General features: G+C 37.9%; 1 protein-coding gene across 2 annotated transcripts in view; it reads left to right on the top strand.

Annotated features, from left to right (window-relative positions):
* The window catches only part of scaper (S-phase cyclin A associated protein in the ER), a 115,188-nt gene extending 94,429 nt beyond the window's left edge, over positions 1–20,759 (top strand). For both annotated transcript variants that reach the window (XM_062963019.1, XM_062963020.1), the window contains 5 exons: positions 2,219–2,456; positions 6,066–6,215; positions 14,902–15,093; positions 19,243–19,288; positions 19,893–20,759. In XM_062963019.1, coding sequence (XP_062819089.1) covers positions 2,219–2,456; positions 6,066–6,215; positions 14,902–15,093; positions 19,243–19,288; positions 19,893–19,996 — 730 coding nt within the window. In that variant the 3' untranslated portion in view covers positions 19,997–20,759. The remainder of the gene's footprint in view (positions 1–2,218; positions 2,457–6,065; positions 6,216–14,901; positions 15,094–19,242; positions 19,289–19,892) is intronic.
* The last annotated feature ends 300 nt before the right edge of the window (positions 20,760–21,059 follow it).

The raw sequence follows: 21,059 nt of genomic DNA, 5'->3' as shown, positions 1-21,059 counted from the left end.
TCCAAAGCAGCCAAAAATCGACCTACTCAATGTGCAAATACAAACATAAAATGCAAAGAAATTCCACAAGCAGTGTATCTCTCTCTAAGTGAACATAGTGAGTGTGTGTTCCCTTATTATCCTGCCATACTTCAACCGTAGGCACAGCTCGTTGGTTCCTTGTCAGTAGCCAATTAACCCAGAGGTTGAATTGTTGGCCGTCCCTTAGTGGAATATGCTAGGAATTTTTTTTTTCTGAGCGCAAAAATGAAAAGGTCAGGTCAAAAGGATGCAACGGGATATAGGCTGCTTTGTATTGTATTTTATTGCAGTAATTACGATAATGCCTGTTTTGGCTGCTGGGTGGCAAATAAAATATCAGCGGTTTGCTTGAGTACTGATTGTTCTTCTCCCAGCTGCCAACAGACAGCAGCCTATTCAGCAAATGTGGAGAACATAAAGATTAGAGAGGGAGGGAAAAACCAAAATACGCCTTGCATAGATCAGTCCTCAAAGGAAACTCTGAACGGCACATTTGCCTTTTTGTATGGATGCTGCATAAGTGATCGATGGCAAAGTACTTGCTGAGAAAGTCCTATGGGAAGATCAGCTTGAACATCCATCACAACAACACCCTACACTATTGGCATCCGTAATTTTAACATGTTTGTTGAAGGCGAGTGCAAGCTATAGTCCTTTTGGATCTGTTTCAGCCGTCTTTCTGAAATTAGCTGTATGCATTAGGAAGATAAGTGGAGTGCCTGCTTTTTGCGACTATTAGTATTGGGTGCCATCCAGAGGGAGGCTAAATCCCACTGAAAACCTCAGGATTTAAGCATGGCAGGCGCCGTCGCGTTCTTCGTACTTCTACCAGTTTGGTTAATTCATGGTTTCCCTTTTTGGCACGCAGGATTCGGTGTGGTCGATGGGTTTGCCAATGCTGCTTTGCTTGATTTGGATGCTTTCCCCCCTTTTGTAGATCTTCACGGTCCCTTAGTAGTGATGTCTACCAAAAACTGTGTTTTCTTTTTGATCATTTTTGTAAAAAAAATATAATCCAGGTGTAGAAAATGAAGTGCTGACCTTCAGCCCATCATCTTTATTGTTTGGGTGGGAATAAGTAGATTTGATTTGGGAGGAAACGAGTGGGACAGTTTTCCCTTTGTCGTTGAATTATTATGAAGCTATTCCTTCCATTTCTACAAGCAAGAGACCCTCTTTTCAGTCCCTTGGTATATATACCGTTCTTCCATGTTCCAACCTTATAATCTTTCCTATACATTCCTCTTCTAAGGGTCAGAAAACATCATATTTGCCCTTGGCCTTAGGAAAAGAAGTATCCCCCCACCTTTTCTATTAACTTTGAACATGTTTGAATGGTTTTTAACTGGGAATTTTTAAAATAATGTTTATATTTAATCCTGTTTTAATGTTTGCGTATTTGTGTATTTTAAATTGTATGCTGGTGCTTTTATGTTAAGCCACTTTGAGTCTCACTTTGAGAGAAAAAGTGGGGTATAAATAATAATAATAATAATAATAATAATAATAATAATAATAATAAAAAGGCCACCCTACTGGGATCTGCGCACATCATCCGAAAATACAGCACACAGTCCTAAACGCTTGGGAAGTGTTCGACTTGTGATTTTGTGATACGAAATCCAGCATATCTATCTTGTTTGCTGTGTCCTACTATGTTGTTGTGTCAATAATAATAATAATAATAATAATAATAATATCAGTGCCTTAACTTAGATCAAAAATGGAATTTTCTCCATGTTTCTTAACCATTTGGTTTGTGAGAGTTAATTGTTGAGTATACAGTCCAGTTCTAGTCCCGAAGTCCCATGTTTGTTGCATTTCATTCTGTTCCATTTTGTTTCATTTTAATCAACACAAGCTTGGTTAACTTAATGCAAGATCGGGAAAGTTTTTGGTGAATTTCTATGGTCTCAAAGGTTTGTTGATGAAGCTATGACTCAAGCACAGTGTTTGTAACAAATACAGTAATATCTTGAGTTACGAATTTAATTCGTTCTGTGACTGAGCTCTTAACTCAAATTGCTCTTACGTTAAATCAACTTGCATGTCAAATCAAAACATTGAGTGACACCTCATATCTCAAAAAACTCATAAGTTGGTTCGTTTGTAAGTCAAGGTTTCACTGTACTTGGGAGAAAATTATGAGAACAATATCCAAAAAATAAAGTGGTCCTCATTTTGCTTTCTTGGACAGATCTTGGAACATATTTGATGAATCCCGACAGGATCCGACAGGGCTGACGGCCGCTCTGGAGGCCACGGACCTGGTGGGCGTCTTGCACATGCTGTACTGCATTCTCTTCCACGGCACGATCACGGACCTCAGCACCGCCAGCCCCAAAGAGAGCTACGTGGAGAACACGGTCCTGGTTGCCCTCCAGAGCTTGCGCTTCTTCAACAGTTTTGCAGCCCTCAACCTGCAGGCTTTCCAGGTAATATTTCCACACCTCAACTACCCAAAAGCATGGCTTGACACTACACAAAAGGCTTAGGGACCTTCATGTTAGGAATGTAAACACTCACCTCTTTTGTCCTTGTGTTTAAGGATCAATTATTATGGGCTGTTAGGAATTGTGGGAGTTGAAGTCCAGAACACCTGGAAGGCCCAAGTTTGCCCATACCTCTGTCACTTGTTTATGCATTTTATTAAAACCTTTGGATAGTGTGTTTTTTATATGCCCGACCCCTTTTATCTCTAGTGGTTGATGTTGTATTATTACTCATTTGTTCTGATTTTATGTGTTTATTGTATTTTTAAAATGTTTAAATTGTCTATTTTATTTGATTGATATTATTATTGTTTTGTTTTTATATTCGTTGTAATTGTTTTACTCTGTTTGTTTTGGGCATTGCCCCATGTTAGCCGCCCCAAGTCCCTTCGGGGAGATTGTGGCGGGATAGAAAAATAAAGTATTATTATTATTATTATTATTATTATTATTATTATTATTATTATTATTACCTGTGATAGAAGAAACAGGTAAACATTCCTCTGCAGCACTTCTCTTTGTATTTGAATGCCTCAAATGTTCTGGAGGAATTATTCTGCTCAGAAAAACATGGATATATGTGCTCCAAAACCTACTTTCTGTGCAGAAGAAAACTTCTCTGAGAGAAACAATGTTGTCTACACCAAAAACTGTTTTTCTGCACAATTCCTCTGCAACATATGGGTGTTTCAGTGTAGCAAGCAAACCAGAATTCTCACTGGCATATGCTCTATAGCATTTTCCAACTATTAGGACCCCCATTAAATAGCAAATAATATTTCCATCTTTAGTTCCCATCCACTGATTCCATACCACCTGACCTAGGTCATTAGTCAAACTGTGGCTCATGTTTTTGTAAGAAATTATTTTAGAGTTTTTTGAAATCCTAAGGCTTCTTTGAGTTCAGTAACATGTGGTTTTACTCGTTGTGATGTGCTGCTTGTTGAGCAGTCGGGACCTGTGAATATTTCCTCCAAACTCAAGCACCAGACAATGGGCTCATGAAAATTCCCACTAGAGCAAGTAATCCCCAAGTCTATAGATACATTTATCTTGAGCGTCTAAACCATTAGAAGGTGTCAAGGAGAAGCAACGCAGGATATACTGAGCTGCCATTAACACTGGCTGAAGAGGAAACATATTGTTTTCTTGAAAAATGACTTTTCAGCCTTTATATACAAACTTTGGTGCCCCCTGGCCTGTGGTTATCAGTGGAGACGTAAACACGGGACCCTTGGATTGGAGACTTAAAGAATATGTGTTATGGGAGGGGGGAAAAGGATGAATCCAAGAAGATCTCATCACATAATATTCAACATCCAGAGCACGGTCTTGAATGTGGGACTGGTATCCATCTGCTCTTCCTTCTAACCCAACTCGGAGCCAAACAAGCCTAAATGGCCGTGATTTTCCCACAGGCCTGTTGCCTTGTTCCAGTCCAGTCAGTCGGCTTTGATGTTCCTTCTTCATGCATCACTTTTCCCCCCTTTGACCCCGTGTCGCTTTTTTCTGGATGACATGTTTATTAAATAGAGGCTGTACTCTGCGCAGATAAAGTGGGCTTCCCCACCACTGTAATCCGCTCTGGCTTGATTTCTCCTCCCACGTCCAACAGGCTTGAAAGCCTTGCAAGTTAGGAAGGACTTTTTGGCCTCTTGATTATGTCCCGCCATATAATTATTATTTATAAGGATTCCAGAATCATTGAGAGAAAGGGAGCAATCCTTGGGAGTTTGGGAGATTGCTTAGCAGACTCCTCTGGAGGTGAGGCATAATAATAATAATAATAATAATAATAATAATAAGAAGAAGAAGAAGAAGAAGAAGAAGAAGAAGAAGAAGAATAGTAATAATAAATTATTTAAAAGGGGGAAGTGTTCGACTTGTGATTTTGTGATACGAAATCCAGCATATCTATCTTGTTTGCTGTATCATAATAAAATAATAATAATAATAAAAAAATAAATTATTAAGAAAAAGATAAAGGTAAAGGTTTCCCCTGACATTAAGTCCAGTCATGTCTGACTCTGGGGGTTGGTGCTCATCTCTATTTCTAATCCGAAGAGCCGGCGTTGTCCGTAGACACCTCCAAGGTCATGTGGCTGGCATGACTGCATGGAGCGCCGTTACCTTCCCGCCGGAGTGGTACCTATTGATCTACTCACATTGGCATGTTTTCGAACTGCTAGGTTGGCAGAAGTTGGAGCTAACAGCGGGAGCTCACTCCACTCCTGGGATTTGAACCTGCAAGTTCAGCAGCTCAGTGCTTTAACACACTTCACCACTGGGGCTCCAAATAAAATTATTACATTATTATTATTATATTATTTGGAAACAATAAACAATTACAATCTGCCAACTGCAAAAGGCCACCTTACTGGGATCTGCACGCACCATCCAAAAATACATCACACAGTCCTTAAACACTTGGGAAGTGTTCGACTTGTGATTTTGTGATATGAAATCCAGCATATATATCTCATTTGCTGTATCATACTATGTCTTTATGTCAATAAAATAATTATAACAACAACAACAATAACTTTATTTTTGTATCCCACCTCCATCTCCCTGAAGGGACTTGGCGCGGCTCACATGGGGACAATCCCAACAGTTAAATGTTCAAGAGCTGTTGCAACAAAATTAGCCTCTTATATGTGGAACTGTAGATTTTCTTAGGGTCTGAGGATCTCCTTGGGCACGTATGTGTCCATCTGAAGGACCATGTCTGGTTGCTCTTGGATTTGTTTTTATTAGCTAATGTTTAAATTTTTATAATTGTACATGTCTTTTGTCTATTGTTGTGTTTTATATTGCTATTGTTTTTATTCGGGCTTGGCCCCATGTAAGCCGCCCTGAGTCCCCTTTGGGGAGATAGAGGCGGTGTATAAAGTTATTATTATTATTATTAACAGCACTTGCTCTTGTGTTTGAGATGCTAACTGGTCACGGCTACATAGAAGGCAGAGTGAGGTAAACAAATAAGAAGCCAGTTCTTTAAAAGCACATTAATTACGTTTTCGTCCAATATCATAATCATCTGGTGTTTTCTAAAGAACAGGACCTCATGCTCCGAGGATTGTACAGTGAAAGTATATCAGAGGAAGGGAGGGAGATTATTTTTACTGTATATACTCGAGTATAAGCCAAGTTTTTCAGCCCTTTTTTTAAGACTGAAAAAGCCCCCCTCAGCTTATACTCGGGTGAGGGTCCTGGTTGGCTTATACTCGAGAATATATGGTACATTTATTATTTTTATTATTATTATTATTACATGTATTATTTTACTCTATTATTATTTAAAGGGTATATAAGCACATTTACATTGAAGAAGATGAGAATAATGATTTAATCAGAGTTGGCCATGTTCCTTTCTCAGTGACAACATGACAACACTGCAATTCTTTGAATGTTTGCGACTGTTCTTCCATCCCTAATACGCACATAACTATGCCCAGGTGGACTTTCATGTGATTCTCAAGGGCAGCTCTTGTCGCTTCCATTTGAGATCTGGAGACATAGTTCTTATGCTTCTTTCTCTTTGTCTCGCAGTCTGTCGTCGGTGCGGAAGGATTGTCCCTCGCGTTCCGGCACATTACAAGCTCTTTATTGTGGCACTGCTCCCAGCATACCTGTGAAGCCCTGCTACATGAAGTCATTGTGTGCGTTGGCTATTTCACAGTGAACCACCTGGATAATCAGGTAAGAGCATTGCTCCAAAGATTACCAGAGGTTGCCAACTCTAATTAGAGGGAGCCTTTGTTTCTTCTTACAATGTCTGGGAAGTCATAGTGGAGCCTGATTTATTCTTTCCCTGACAACTCTGGCAATTTGGTCATGCGCTCTACCCCAATGTTTTTCAACCAGGATACCTATCCTGCAACCCTACGCGTCTACCTTTTCTACAGATGTGTAAGAGGAACTAAAGAAAACATTTAACATAATTCAATTGCATTGTTACATTGGCTGTTCCCAGATCTATGTTTCCCCACCCCATCATACAAATACAAATACAGCTTGTGTCAGTTTTATTGCTTTTAGTTATTCTAATTTTCTGCATTTCATATAGTTGTGGTGGTATGTTTTCCTAATTTTTCGGTCATAATTTTTCTTGGTGATTTGGTGGTTTGAATCCTCCATTGCTTTTGCACATGTATCGAATGATGAAAGGTTTCCATGTATTTTCAAATATGGGTTCTTTTATTTTTCCTTTTGCTCATCTTAATTTATAGGTTAACTTTTCCAATAGCGCTACAGCCCATATCCTATTTAAAGTTGTTTAAATCCTGGTTCAAATCCTGGGAGCAAAATGAGCGCCCGCTGTTAGCCCCAGCTCCTGCCACCCTAGCAGTTCGAAAACATGCCAATGTGAGTAGATCAATAGGTACCGCTCCGGCGAGAAGGTAACGGCGCTCCATGCAGTCATGCCGGCCACATGACCTTGGAGGTGTCTATGGACAATGCCGGCTCTTAGAAATGGAGATGAGCACCAACCCCCAGAGTTGGTCACGACTGGACTTAACATCAGGGGAAAACTTTTACCTTACCTATTTATTATATGTGACCTCATTTGTTTTATTGTTGATTAATTGTTTCATTGTTATGTTTTTATATTGTTTGTTGCCTGGGCGTGGCCCCATGTAAGCCGCCCTGAGTCCCTTCAGGGAGATGGGGCGGGTATAAAAATAAAATTATTAATATTATTATTATTATTTTGACTTTTGCGGCACATAGCGTGAGTAACATAAGATTTTTATTTAACCAAATCCTTATTCTCGCTTTTGAATACAGAGATCTGTAGTAAAGCTCCCCTGAAGTGTATTGTTTCCCTCACTATTTTGGCTTATTATCCATGACAGAACTACATCCCAGAATATCTACTTTCGGAGACATGAACCACACATTAAAAAAAATTGAATTGGAGATTTTTAATGCAGGGGTTGAGACTATGAGACCTGAGAATTATTCCATAGTTTCCTCTGGATAAAAAATTTTTTCTAGGTAAACAAACATGAAATGCTTCTGTAAAGGTGATTAGAATGGAAAGGAGAAATCACTGGTTGGAGGGATTTCCCCATAGTTGGGGAAATCTACCTGGCAAGGCTCCCTCTCTGTTGTCCCCAATTAGCGGCATTGGCTTAAACGGGTCCCGTGGCGCCATAGACGGGCCCATAAGGGGCAACGATGCAATAAGAATAATGCTCCTGACCTTCCGTAAAGCCAATCAGGGGCTTACGGTTGGGATTACGGTTTCTAATTAAAAACGTTGCCGTTAATTAACCGACGCCTTGCGCCTGGTGACACTTTCGGTTTCCTCCTTGCTCTCTGATCTAATTAATGAGCCCAATTAGTATGTATTGTCAACTGTTGAGCTCATTTGCATTTTATATTGGATCACTGAATGCGGTCCGGTGTAATTAAATTAACAGGAAAGACAGATGAGTTGGCTTTGTCTATATAAGCGTACTGGGAATTTACAAAGGGGGCGTATTTATTGTTGCATGCAAATATTTTTAATCCGGCAAATCTTAGCAAATTAAAATATTCAGACCTAGGATCTCCCAAGACGGGGTGAAAATAAAAGTGGAGCTATTCATTTGTCCCTCGATGCCCCGAAACATCAATCTTATGATATTGGGCTTCATCATATAAGAGCAAGACTTGTATTTGACTCTGTTTTGTCAATACAGAGCACCTAAAACTAAATTTAGAATTACAGTATAATAACTTCATAATTGTGAGTCAAATAATTCAAACCGTTAGGAAAGGCGGGTAAAAAATAAAATGTGTTGTTGTTGTTGTTGTTCTTGTTCTTGTTATTGTTCTTGTTATATTTCACAGAGACTAGCATTGAATTGTGGGTTGGAAAAAGGTTTTCAAACAGCACCCCCTTTATATTTAAGGTGTTGAGTGGCATGCAGTAAGCGTTCAGCTAAAATGCAAATACAGTAGAGTCTCACTTATCCAACATTTGCTTATCCAACATTCTGGATTATCCAACGCATTTTTGTAGTCAATGTTTTCAATACATCGTGATATTTTGGTGCTAAATTCATAAATACAGTAATTACTACATAGCATTACTGCATATTGAACTACTTTTTCTGTCAAATTTATTGTATAACATAATGTTTTGGTGCTTAATTTATAAAATCATAACCTAATTTGATGTTTAATAGGCTTTTCCTTAATGCCTCATTATCCAACATATTCGCTTATCCAATGTTCTGCCGACCCGTTTATGTTGGATAAGTGAGACTCTACAGGTCTTGGATTTAATGACCTTAGGAATTTCAAAATTGATTCCAAACTACGGCAGAACATATTTGGGCATTGTGTTGTGTGATGGAAAGATGTGCTAAGAATTCTCGTATTTCAGAATCTCATTTATACCAAAGATCATTTTACTTTTTTAATGAGGATTTGTCCATGTCAAAAACTATGGTCTTGCTTTGGCCAAGAGAAGGTTGTCTGTGATATTTTTATATTGTGTTTTATTATAAGCCGCCCTGAGTCCCCTATGGGTGAGAAGGGCGGGATATAAGTATTGTAATAAATAAATAAATATTGTAATAAATTGTCTCTGTAGAAGTCTCAGAGTCTTCTAGCATGAAAGGAGGAAACAGAATCATGCTGGAGGAACTAGAGCAGAGCTTTCCAAACATTTCACGTTGGTGACACGCTTTTTAGACATGCATCATTTTGCGACACAGTGATTCAGTTTTACTAGCATCCCTCAAATAGGAGCTCCAGGTGCTCTTGACGTCATTTCACCTTTTACTTTGGCTCAACACTAAGATTACCATATTACGTGAATCTAATGCTTACTCTTATTTTGAGAAGGTAATTTAGCCCAAAAAGGTGAGCATTAGATTGGAGTAAATACAGTATATGATTTATTATGTATTTCACATAGACTCAGAAGTGTCTTGTTAAGTTCGCACGACACACCTACACACTTTCCAAGTGTGTCTTGACACACAGTTTGGAAGGCTCTGATCATGCTATGCCTATTTTACGTGTGTGTGTGTGTATACACACACACACACATATATATAATACAATAATTTATAAATATATAATATATTGTATATACAGTAGAGTCTCACTTATCCAACATAAACGGGCCGGCAGAATGTTGGATAAGCGAATATGTTGGATAATAAGGAGAGATTAAGGAAAAGCCTATTAAACATCAAATTAGGTTATGATTTTACAAATGAAGCACCTAAACATCATGTTAGACAACAAATTTGGCAGAAAAAGTAGTTCAATACGCAGTAATGCTATATAGTAATTTCTGTATTTATGAATTTAGCACCAAAATATCACGATATATTGAAAACGTTGACTACAAAAATGCCCTGGATAATCCAGAACGTTGGATAAGCGAGGGTTGGATAAGTGAGACTCTACTGTATTATATTGTATTATATTGATAATATTATAATGTAATACAATATTATACTAATAATAATATAATATAATAATATTAATTATATATTATATATTAAATGTAATATTACTAATAATATTACCATATAATGATATAGTACAATATAGTAATTTAATGCTTATATTGTGCTATGCTAATAATATATTGTATGTACATTTGATTTGTAAGCCGCTCTGAGTCCCCTTCGGGGTGAGAAGAGCGGGATATAAATGTAGTAAATAAATAAATAAAGATTTTTTGGAAAGAAAAAAAATTAATTAAATTGTGAATAATCACATCCGCATATGTGGAGAAATTACTTGAAGTACAAATAGACGTACATAAACTAAATTCAGAGGACAATTGTACCATCCAAACCTGTATCCATCTGACATCTAATTCCCGTTGCTTTGAAACTCTCAAAGTCCTTTATGTACTTTATATTCGGGAAGGAATAAGTTAGCGTCCTTCCGCTCCGCGTTGGGACTTCAACAGCCCAAGTGTTCCTAATGATCATGTTCCGATTTGTACAATAGGTTTAGAGAGCGGCCGCCAGGGCCTTTGAGATCCATTAGCTTTTTAGCCCTGACATTCCTGCGGGACTTGCATCTGGATGGGGAATAAATAGCTGCGAAAGAACACAGTCAGGTAGAAGGGAGTGTGTTTTTTGCACTTTACTTAACACGGGATTCGACTTTGGCTGCGGAGAATACATTTCTAGAGCCCAGTTAGTTCAATCCCCCTAAGAATTCATAGCATGTATCACATAAGAGTATCTCCAGAGTTAGCTATCCGGCCATGGAGATGGAAAAATAAGGTTAAATTGGATGTACAAACATCTTCCATGCTTTAGTATAAGAATAGGGAAAGCAGATGGCGGATGAAGCCAAAAGTAACCATTAAAGTACGGCATTCATTCATGCAAACATGCTTGTTGGTCTTCCATAACAGTGTAACAAAATATGAAAAGTTTTCTGTTCCTGGTTTGAAAGGGTTATTTCCTGTTTAATCATGTGGTACTTACTTCAAAAGTAGTTCATTTCCTGAAAGAAGAATCAGGAAAATAAGATTTTGTCAGCAAACAGATGGTCAGCTGCCTGTTCTCCCATCCTTTTTGCCTTGTTTTTATTTATGTTGCACTTTGAAATGGTCATATGACTGGTCAAACAAATAAATTATTATTATTATTATTATTATTATTATTATTATTACTATTACTTCAAAAGTAGTTGTTCTGCTCCAGAAACTTCATTTTTGTGGCTGCCACAAACTATGTTGAATTGGTTGAGACTCTATGAGATATGCACCTCCTGGAAAAGCGAAGTTTTTGAAGTTTAATAAACCTTGTCCAAGCTTTTATGATAGAACCAATTAGGAAATGACATTTATAACCCAGGAACCATGGAATAGAATTGCAAATAAAATTGCTATTGATGATTTCATGTAATATCTGTCCATTGATGAGTTTGAATTAACACATCTTTGAGTTAATCTTATTTCATGGATCATATGATTAGTGACAGCTAATTATTATATTCAGATTATATGTATGTATCTTCTGACTTCCAGATCATCAAATAGTGTCTGTAAAGTCGTTATCTATCTATCTATTGACTTTGCAAGTGCTTTTTGATGGACTAGAAAGCAGAAAATAACTTCCTCTTAAATTTAGAAACGAGCTACAGTTCCGGGAATAACATGAATACTGCAATGCTACCTTGAGGATTTTTAGACTAGTCAAATACAATACTCCCTTTCAAGCCCTAGATCTAACATTTGCAGTATGGAAAGAGATTTCATTTTAATCAAAGTTGGGAGCAATTACTTGCAAATGTAGGTTAACTAACTTTTGAATTCACATAAATGTGATTGTGCTCTTCATCATGTTTTCCTACATCATGGCAAAATACTCAGGCTGAGGAAGCTTGGAAGTAATGACACATATAATTGCTCTATATATATATATATATATATATATATATTATAGATAGATAGATAACCTTTTTTTCTCACCTCAAGTTCCTGCATCCTTTCCACAGTATCATCATAGCACTGTTTGCATCTCCAAGAATCAATTCTGCAAAAAAAAAAAAAAAAAAGACACCCAAGCAGTTCATGCCAAAAGGAACTCTGAATAATGGATTAACACTAGGACTGTTACTCATCAAGATTAATGTGATTTTTTTTTGGATATTTATGTGAATAAGCCACGGTGGGTGGGAGGCGTAGGCTCGTGATCGATGGGGAAATAACTTTTCTAATTAAGATCAAATGCTTCTTTGGAAAGGGTCTGTTTTCGGCAGCTTGGGGTGGCCGGGATGGATGGGGGAGTAATTCTTGTTTATCCTTTGATGACATGCAACATAGGAGCAGAATTTACAGAGAGAGAGAGGAGGAGAGACTCTTAAAATGGGAGCAATTTTATCAAATGTATTTTACAATGGAGATAAGGGAAAGCTAGAGTGAAGACATTTAGCTTCTCTCCAGAATTCTTAGACTAAAGGGATTTTCATATGGGTATTCTCAAGTTTGGCTTTTGGTCAGATCCTGATGGGCAGGAAAGCATATTTTTGGGCTTATGAATCAGTAGAACAAGTGCAATGGCTAGTTTAATGTTCCGTTTAATACTCTATGGCTGAGATCCTACACATGGTTAACGGATGCATAAAATGTAATAAAATAAAAGCACCACACCATGACCTTATCTGCTGCAAAACACTAAAAACAAAAATTGGAAAGTTTTTCCCAGCAATGTATCTGAGATGATGGTGGGACCAAGAGAAACCCTTCATTTGCAGATGATGTTTTATTGAAAGGAAAGGAAAGTGAGCATCTGTAGAGCTGTCAGAGGAGAGCATTCCATGGCACATAATATTGTGATTTTTGTTATGTTATTTTTGTTACTATGGCATCGTAAAATGATGTCCCCTGAATCAGAATAATTTTACTCTCTATTTTACTCATGGACTTTACTCAGAGTTTTGCACTAATCACCCTCTGAACATAGCGATTGATGTCTTGGTTTTAATAATTGTCATGTTATGTTGTTTTATAACTATGTTATTATAATGTGTTTTAAATTTATGGACTGTTTTTCTTATGTAAGCTGCCCCGAGTCCTCTGGGGAGATGGAGGCGGGGCACAAGAATAAAGTTGTTGTTGTTGTTGTTATTGTTGTTGTTGTAGTTGTTGTTACATTAGACAGAGTTATAATCATTCACGAATAGGTAAGGTAAAGGTTTCCCCTGAAGTTAAGTCCAGTCATGTCTGACTCTGGGGGTTGGTGCTCATCTCCATTTTTAAGCCGAAGAGCCGGCGTTGTCCGTGGACACCTCCAAGGTCATGTGGCCGGCTTGACTGCATGGAGTACCTATTGACCTACTCACATTGGCATGTTTTCAAACTGCTAGGTTGGCAGAAGCTGGAGCTAACAGCGAGCGCTCACTCCGCTCCCGGGATTTGAACCTGGGACCTTTCGGTCTACAAGTTCAACAGATCAGTGCTTTAATACACTTCGCCACCGGGGCTCCTTTCACGAATAAGCAAGGTTAAATATATATAAAAAAATCACTGCTGAAATTATTTTTAAAAGGGAGTCAAACTGATCAAAACACACTCTCAAGGCAGTACGTTTACAACTATAATCATAGGCCTTTTTTGGGAGGGTCACTCAAGATGTCAGGGCAACGTCTGGGTCCGCGCTCACATATTTGTCCGTCTTTAAAATTCCATTTGGATTTAGAAGAATTAAGGGGTTCCTATCTGCATTCACCGAAAGGTTTTCAATTTCATTTTGGCTATTGAACTAAAAAATGCAAACTATTACTGTGTTGATCTTGTTCTTGACCTGAGCTGCATTATGAACCGAGAATGTGTTCTTAGCCAATTGTTAAAAGTTCTTTGAAAACTTGTAAATCCCTGTAATTTATGTTCCTGTGGCCTCTGCCACTTTTTGGTACAGGTTTTTTTTAAACCTTCTGGTTTTAATTTGAGTGCAGTCTTGTCTAGGTCTGTCTACCTGCAAAATGCGGTGGGATTTCTTTTTCCTCCGAATTGACAATTACAAACCTTTGGGTTTTACGGAGGTCCAAAACTTGGGGCGGCACCCTCTGAAATTTGCATCAGGTCTTATTAATATTATGACTGTTGCCTATGAAGCGCCCTTTTGATGTAGATCCATTGTCAGCCGTTTATTGCAAAGACTTTGTGGGACGGGCGAGTAATTTAAGAGAGTTCAATTTGGAAGATACTATCACTGCATTGCTCTGCGGTTTGAGATATATACGTTGGAGATGCGGCTTGCTTGCATGACAACCGTCCCAATTATCTAAACAATTCCCCTTTTAAAAAGTCAAGGGCACTGATAGAAATTTCGATAATGGAACGAACAGGAGGATCTAACGCTGCATACAATTGCCAGCCACTCTCTCGTATTGTTGTTTAAATATCCATAGAGATAACCCCAATTCCTTTTACTTCTCTTCGGACCCTATTTCATCTCCTCCTGCATCATCCCAAGTTATTTATCTCTTATATCGATGCATTGAAACTCTGTAAGACCTTCCCTGTTGCTTTCTTGTGCCAAATGTTTTCAACAATTTGCTCCCGTTGCAGAAGAAATTCGAGGAATGAAATGCCGAGCCAAAGGGTCTATTTATTTTTTAAATCTACTTTTTAGTTTAGAATTTTTTTTGGTAATTACCATCCATACACAGAACTCATGCACTTCTCTCCCATGCACTTTTAAAAATGGGGCTCTGTCTTAGAATTCCAGGTGAGTCTTAATGGGGTTTTTTTGTGTGGTGATACTGAAATTAGTGTGCATCTTACAACCAGCGGTGACTTAGAAATGAAGCAGAACCGTCTACCCGTCCCATTGTTTTATGCTTGTGGTTCTCGTTGTAATCGTGCCAACTTTTTTGTCGCTAATGTTATGCTGCCTGTATTTTCTAGGTGATCGTTCAGTCCGGCCGCCATCCGACGGTGCTGCAGAAGCTCTGCCAACTGCCCTTCCAGTATTTCAGCGACCCTCGCCTCATCAAAGTCCTCTTCCCGACACTCATCGCCGCTTGTTACAACAACCCCCAGAACAAGATCATTCTGGAGCAGGAGATGAGCTGCGTCTTGCTTGCCACCTTCATTCAGGTACATGCAGTTTGATCCACGCCCTACACTCACGGCATATAAACTAGGCATGGACCAACTTTGATCTTCCCTCCAGGTGTTTTGGACTTCACCTCCCACAATTAGCTGTTAGGAATTGTGGGAATTGAAGTCCAAAACACCTGGAGGGCCAAAGTATCTTCCTGTGTAAATATTGCTTGGATTAATTGTGCCGGTGGCATATTTGTGTATTCGTATATTTTAATATCTATTGAAATGCTTTTATTGTAAGTCACTTTGAATCTGCTTTGTGGAGAGAAAAAGCAGGATATAAATAAACATGATAATAATAACAACAACAACAATAATAATAATCACACAGTCCTAGACACTTGAGAAGTGTTCGACTTGTGATGTTGTGAAACGAAATCCAGCATATCTATCTTGTTTGCTGTGTCATACAATAAAATAATAATGATAATGATGATGATGGTATAATAATAATAATAATAATAATAATAATAATAATAATAATAATAATAATATGTATTTAGATTTCAAACTCTCTTGCTTTCCTGGTTGTGTCCTAATAATAATAATAATAATAATAATAATAATAATAATAATAATAATAGGTGCCGTGCCAAAAGTTCTCAGCCGGCATTTGGAAACAATTTTGTGTTACGAAATCCAGTATATCTATCTTGTTTGCTTTGTCATACAATGTCGTTGTGTCAATAATAATACATCACACAGTCCTAAACACTTGGGAAGTGTTCGACTTGTGATTTGGTGATATGAAATCCAGCATATATCTCTCGTTTGCTGTGTCATACTATGTCTTTATGTCGATAATAATAATAATAATAATAATAATAATAATACCAGTACTTTATTTGTAACCCGCACTCTCTCCCCGAAGGGACTCATGATTGCAATGTGTTTTGTATGCCAGTTTACCATTTAACATTAAGGTTATATAACATAGCTTCCAAAAGCCTCAATTACTGTAGACCAATTGAACAAACTGAATTTGCATAACTGTTAATTTTCAAATTCCCATATCCAGTCCACTTGGACCTAGCAATCGGATCTAGAGCAATATTTATTCAAGTTTGTAAACTCATGATAAATAATAGGTGGGATGATTTATGATTTCTAAATCTTATTGAAAGGAAACATTTTCCATGCTTTTAATCTAGTGGAATTGAAGTACAAGTGTTTTTGGAGTTTTGGTTAAATAGCTAAATGTCTTGTTAACTGTTTCACACATCTTCGGCGTTTTATATTGTTTTATTACGGATTATGAATACAGATAACAGCTGCTAGACTGTTTGTTTGTTTATTTGCTTATTTTCATGACTAATATATCAGTAAAAATATGTTTCAAAACCAAGAGGGAAAAAAAAAGAATAAAGTGAAAAGAGTTGATTAAAACAGAGGCAAAAAATGATAGTCATATCCATGAAAACAGAAAGTAGGAAGATAAATATGAATTCATGCTGAAAAAAATGTGTTGACTGTAATCTATATGGAGAGAGAGATAAAAGATACAGGTATAGAAATATATAAAATGGCATCTGCTTGGATGGAAACTCTGAAATATATTCTGTGCTGCTCAAACATACATACATATATATATATATATATATATATATGAATGAATGATAGAGATTTGGGGTCTTCCAGCTCTTATATGTGACTAATATGTTGTTTGCTTTCCCTGGGAAAGCCATTGACATTCAGCTGTTGGATTGGAAAAGTCCAGCATAAATCAAACCTCGCTTATATTTACTAAACGATAATGTAGGTTTTGGTTTCTGGTTTGCAGAAACGGAGCCAACTCAGCAGCCTGAAGATACGTTTGTTTTCCTCGGGGTTTGGGGAAATCGTTTAGCCATTAAAATGGAAAAAACTAATATAATAATATTAAACAAACAAATAAACAGGCAAGGATTCCTTCCTCCCTGCTGCAGATAATGCCAAATGAAAACCAGGCTCCCATGCGGTCTTGGGTTTCAGCCTGCTATCATGGAGAGACAAGATCTGTGTGACTTCCCCAGGCTCGAGCGAGAGAGTCTTTCTCTGATGGGAGAATGTGAGATATCTGACCCCAGGATTGGAAAATAAATGTTTACCATATGGAAGGATTGAGGAAGGGGGGGGGGGTTCTGGTTACATGCATTTGGGGACGTATTAAAACGGCACCGGAGAACAGAAAATGTTGAAACGTCTTCTTGCTTTAAGAGCAAAACAAAGGACGGAATTGTGTCATAAAGAAAGCTCCCCGCCCCTTTAAATTTTGCTATTTTCTGTTAAAGCAAGAAATACTGTATATACTCGAGTATAAGTCTAGTTTTTCAGCCCTTTTTTAGGACTCAAAAAACCCTCCTCGGCTTATGCTCGGGTGAGGGTCCTGGTGGGCTCATATTCAGGTCGGCGTATACTCAAGTATATATGGTATATTTATTACTTTTCTCTATTATTATTGGTATTGTTACATTTATTATTTTCCTCTATTATTGTTGTTACTTTTACATTTATTTTACTCTACTTTTATTATTATTAATACATTTATTATTTTACTGCATTTATTGTTATTATTACATTTATTATTTCACTCTATTATTATTAAAGGGATACATAAGCACATTTACATTGAAGAAGATGAAAATAATGATTTAATCAGAGTTGAAGAGTCATATCCTAAATTACAGTTTGATGTAAAGATTCAAAAAAATGTAAACTACTGATGTAGTATTATTGATATCTTGGCTTATACTGGAGTCAATGTTTTCCCAGTTTTTTTGTGGTAAAATTAGGTGCCTCGGCTTATATTTGGGTCAGCTTATACTCGAGTATATACAGTATATTGCTTTAGCCAGAATTTTTGAGGGCAGGTTTATTATTCTGCTGATACAACAGAACAAACCCAATAAGTATGACTCTGGATATAACATCTCAAGGCAACTTGACTTTTCAGAATGATAAGGGAGCTGTACGGAAAGAATTCAGACTTAAATCAAAACAAATGCATAAGGTTTAATGATAACAGCTAGGCTTGTGCAATTTGGCTGGAGGGCGATCCGTTTTTGGTATCCAGACATTTTTGAGCACCCAGATCCATTTTGAGGAGTCTCCCAAAAAATCAGCGAATTGAAATATCTGTTTACGGCTAGATCCGGGAAGTGGTGGCAGTGAGGAACTTTCCATTCCTGGGATCCTTTCCTTTCTTGCCTTCAAGGGAGTCCAGATTTGAGCAACAGGGTTAAGGGAGCATGAGCCGCATACGCCCAAATAGAAGGAAAAAAGCCATGTCCGGCTGCTACGTGGGCCGTTTTGGGCGAAAAAAACGTGGCGGCTGAGCCCGTTTACGGCTGTCCGAACAAGCCGGATTGGCCGAAGGGAACCAACCAAACTGAACATGTGCACAAGCCTAATATCTCATTCATTCATAAACCATATGCAGTTGACCCTCAATATTTGTGGAGGTGAAGAATGCAGGATCTATGTAAAAGTGGGGAGACCCTTTGATTTTGATTTAATTGTTCATCAGCTTTTGCAAAGACCCTATGTCTCAAATTTTATTCTTCTTTATACAGTAATCTGTGAATAATCAAATCTGCAAATGCTTAGTGAAGGGATGACAATATGAGAGTTCTGTGGTTCCTGTCCCACACACAAGGATGAATATATCATCATTCTGTATTAAAAACATTGCGTTATTGTCCAACTGGGCTTCACATCTGCTCCTGGCTCTTATCTTAAGTCATCTAGATCAGTGCAAATCTCTTGTTTTCTCTTCCATCGCACAATCTGAGAGCTAGGCTCTGGTTTTCCTATTTTGTGCCTGAACTAAGTCTTCACTTGGTTTTAAAAATTCCTCTCGAGGTGCTTTTCCAGTGTGAAAAAGAAAATAAACTAACAATACTTAAATATATTGAAAACCTTTCCAGGCATTTCACAATGATGCGGTCGGGTAATTTGGTAAAGTGTAATTAGTTACGTGATTGTGTCCCTTTGCTTCAAAGTCTTATGGTCAAATTGTATATGTGGTTCGAGCCTGGAAGTCAATCGGAATCTATTTGCATTTAGGGCTGTTATTATTTTTAGTGGTGTGGGTAGGGATGTGTTTGTAATGATTATGCTTTGATCTGAGAAACTGAACTTCGCTGGGTTTTCTTTCCATAGGATTTCACGCAGAGCCAGACTGACAATCAGCCTTGCCAACCAAATGGTACGTTCATCACATTTGCGATGCAGACCATATTCTACAGTGTTCTCCGATAAAAATGCCAAAAAATGTATATATTTATCACATTGACTTTGGACAAAGCTCCCAAGTAAACATGCTCAAGATTGGGTTGCTGTGAGTTTTCTGGGCTGTATGGCCATGTTCCAGACGCATTCTCTCCTGACATTTTGCCCACATCTATGGCAGGCATCCTCAGAGGTTGTGAGGTCTGTTAGAAACTTGGCAAGTGGGGTTTATATATCTGCGGAAAGTCCAGGATGGGAGAAAGAACTCTTGTCTGTTTGAGGCAAGTGTGAATGGTGCAATTGGCCAGCTTGATAAGCATTGAATAGCCTTGGAGCTTCAGGACCTGGCTGCTTCCTGCCTGGGGGAATCCTTTGTTGGGAGTTGTTAGTTGGCCCTGATTGTCTAGAATTCCCGTCTTCTGAGTGTTGTTTTTTATTCACTGTCCTGATTTTAGAGTTTTGAGATAAAGCTCAAGATTGATTAATCTATATACAAATATGTTTGCTATTCCATTTCCCCTTCTTATAACAAAACAATTCCTAGCAACATTTCTTTCCCTTTCGTTCTTTCTTCCAAACAGAAAAGATCTTCAGTCCCCATTATTACCTGGAGCTCAGCAACAGGTTTCCCCGCCAGACTTGGGAAGAGGCCCGGCAGTTCTTCTTGAAGAAAGATCAAAAATAAGGTTTACCTTCCTTTCCTCCCCGTTTAGGTTTTGAACGGTTGACTGGTTCCTGACATTACTGAGATTTTTTTTTTTTGGTATTCAAGATGCACATATTTGTAGATAAATATTTATATACATAATTAAAAAATATGCAATTTGCACTATTTCGGTCGGAAGGATTGTACAGACTTTAAAATGCTCTTTTCTTGTTTGCAAATAAGTTTGTTTGTTTTGCCACGTGTCCCAGTGGTCTCTGGGTCAGGAGGCTACAACTCCCATCATCCCCAGTGACACAGAAGGATTGGCATTGGATGATGGATTGCCCAAATACTTTGGAGCATCTTAGGGGATGATAGGACACCCAAGGATGCTCCCTTCGGATGCTGGTTAGTAACAAAACACTACATTGCTTTCTCCCTCTCGTTGATGCACTTGGACTAGTTATGTAATTGGAAGAAATTGTCCTCTTCTGTACAAGTTGTAATAAGGTAATTTATTTTGTTCTGTTGTCTGTTTTGTATAACATTTTTATACCTAATATATATATATGAATATGAATACCTATATATATATAGGAATGCTCCGAATTTAATTCTGTTATTTAAAAAAGCACAAAATCCCAAAATGTAGATAAGCTAAGGAAATGCAACGCCTCTTTGGGCTTCGTTTCTGATTTACTTTGGTTTTGCGGGACGGGTTGCATCCTATGTATGTTCTTTCAAAAGGCTGTAAGTGGGAGAGAGTTTTCACAAAATTTATTAAAAGCAATGTTCCAGCCGGTGGGACAGTCTTGTCATTCTTTCCACACGACATTCAGTATGGACATATTGGTCTTAAACTTGGTGACCTTGAACAAATTGCCTTCTCAGCCCAAACTACCTTGAAAAGTTGTTTTAGGGATAAACCGGAAGACCCACGCGCACCGCCCTGACGGCTTTCCCAGGACGGGCAGATAATAAGAAATTAATACTGTATAAACAAACACAAAACAGGAATGTCAACCGGAGAGTGCTTAGTTCTAACATGCCGTCACGAACACAAGAACACCCATTTCTTTCTCATTTTTCTTGTACTAAGTTT

Source organism: Anolis carolinensis, unplaced genomic scaffold (genome assembly GCF_035594765.1).
Source record: "Anolis carolinensis isolate JA03-04 unplaced genomic scaffold, rAnoCar3.1.pri scaffold_11, whole genome shotgun sequence".
Classification (NCBI taxonomy): Eukaryota; Metazoa; Chordata; class Lepidosauria; order Squamata; family Dactyloidae; genus Anolis; species Anolis carolinensis.
This window is presented reverse-complemented; position numbering and strand designations above follow the sequence as displayed.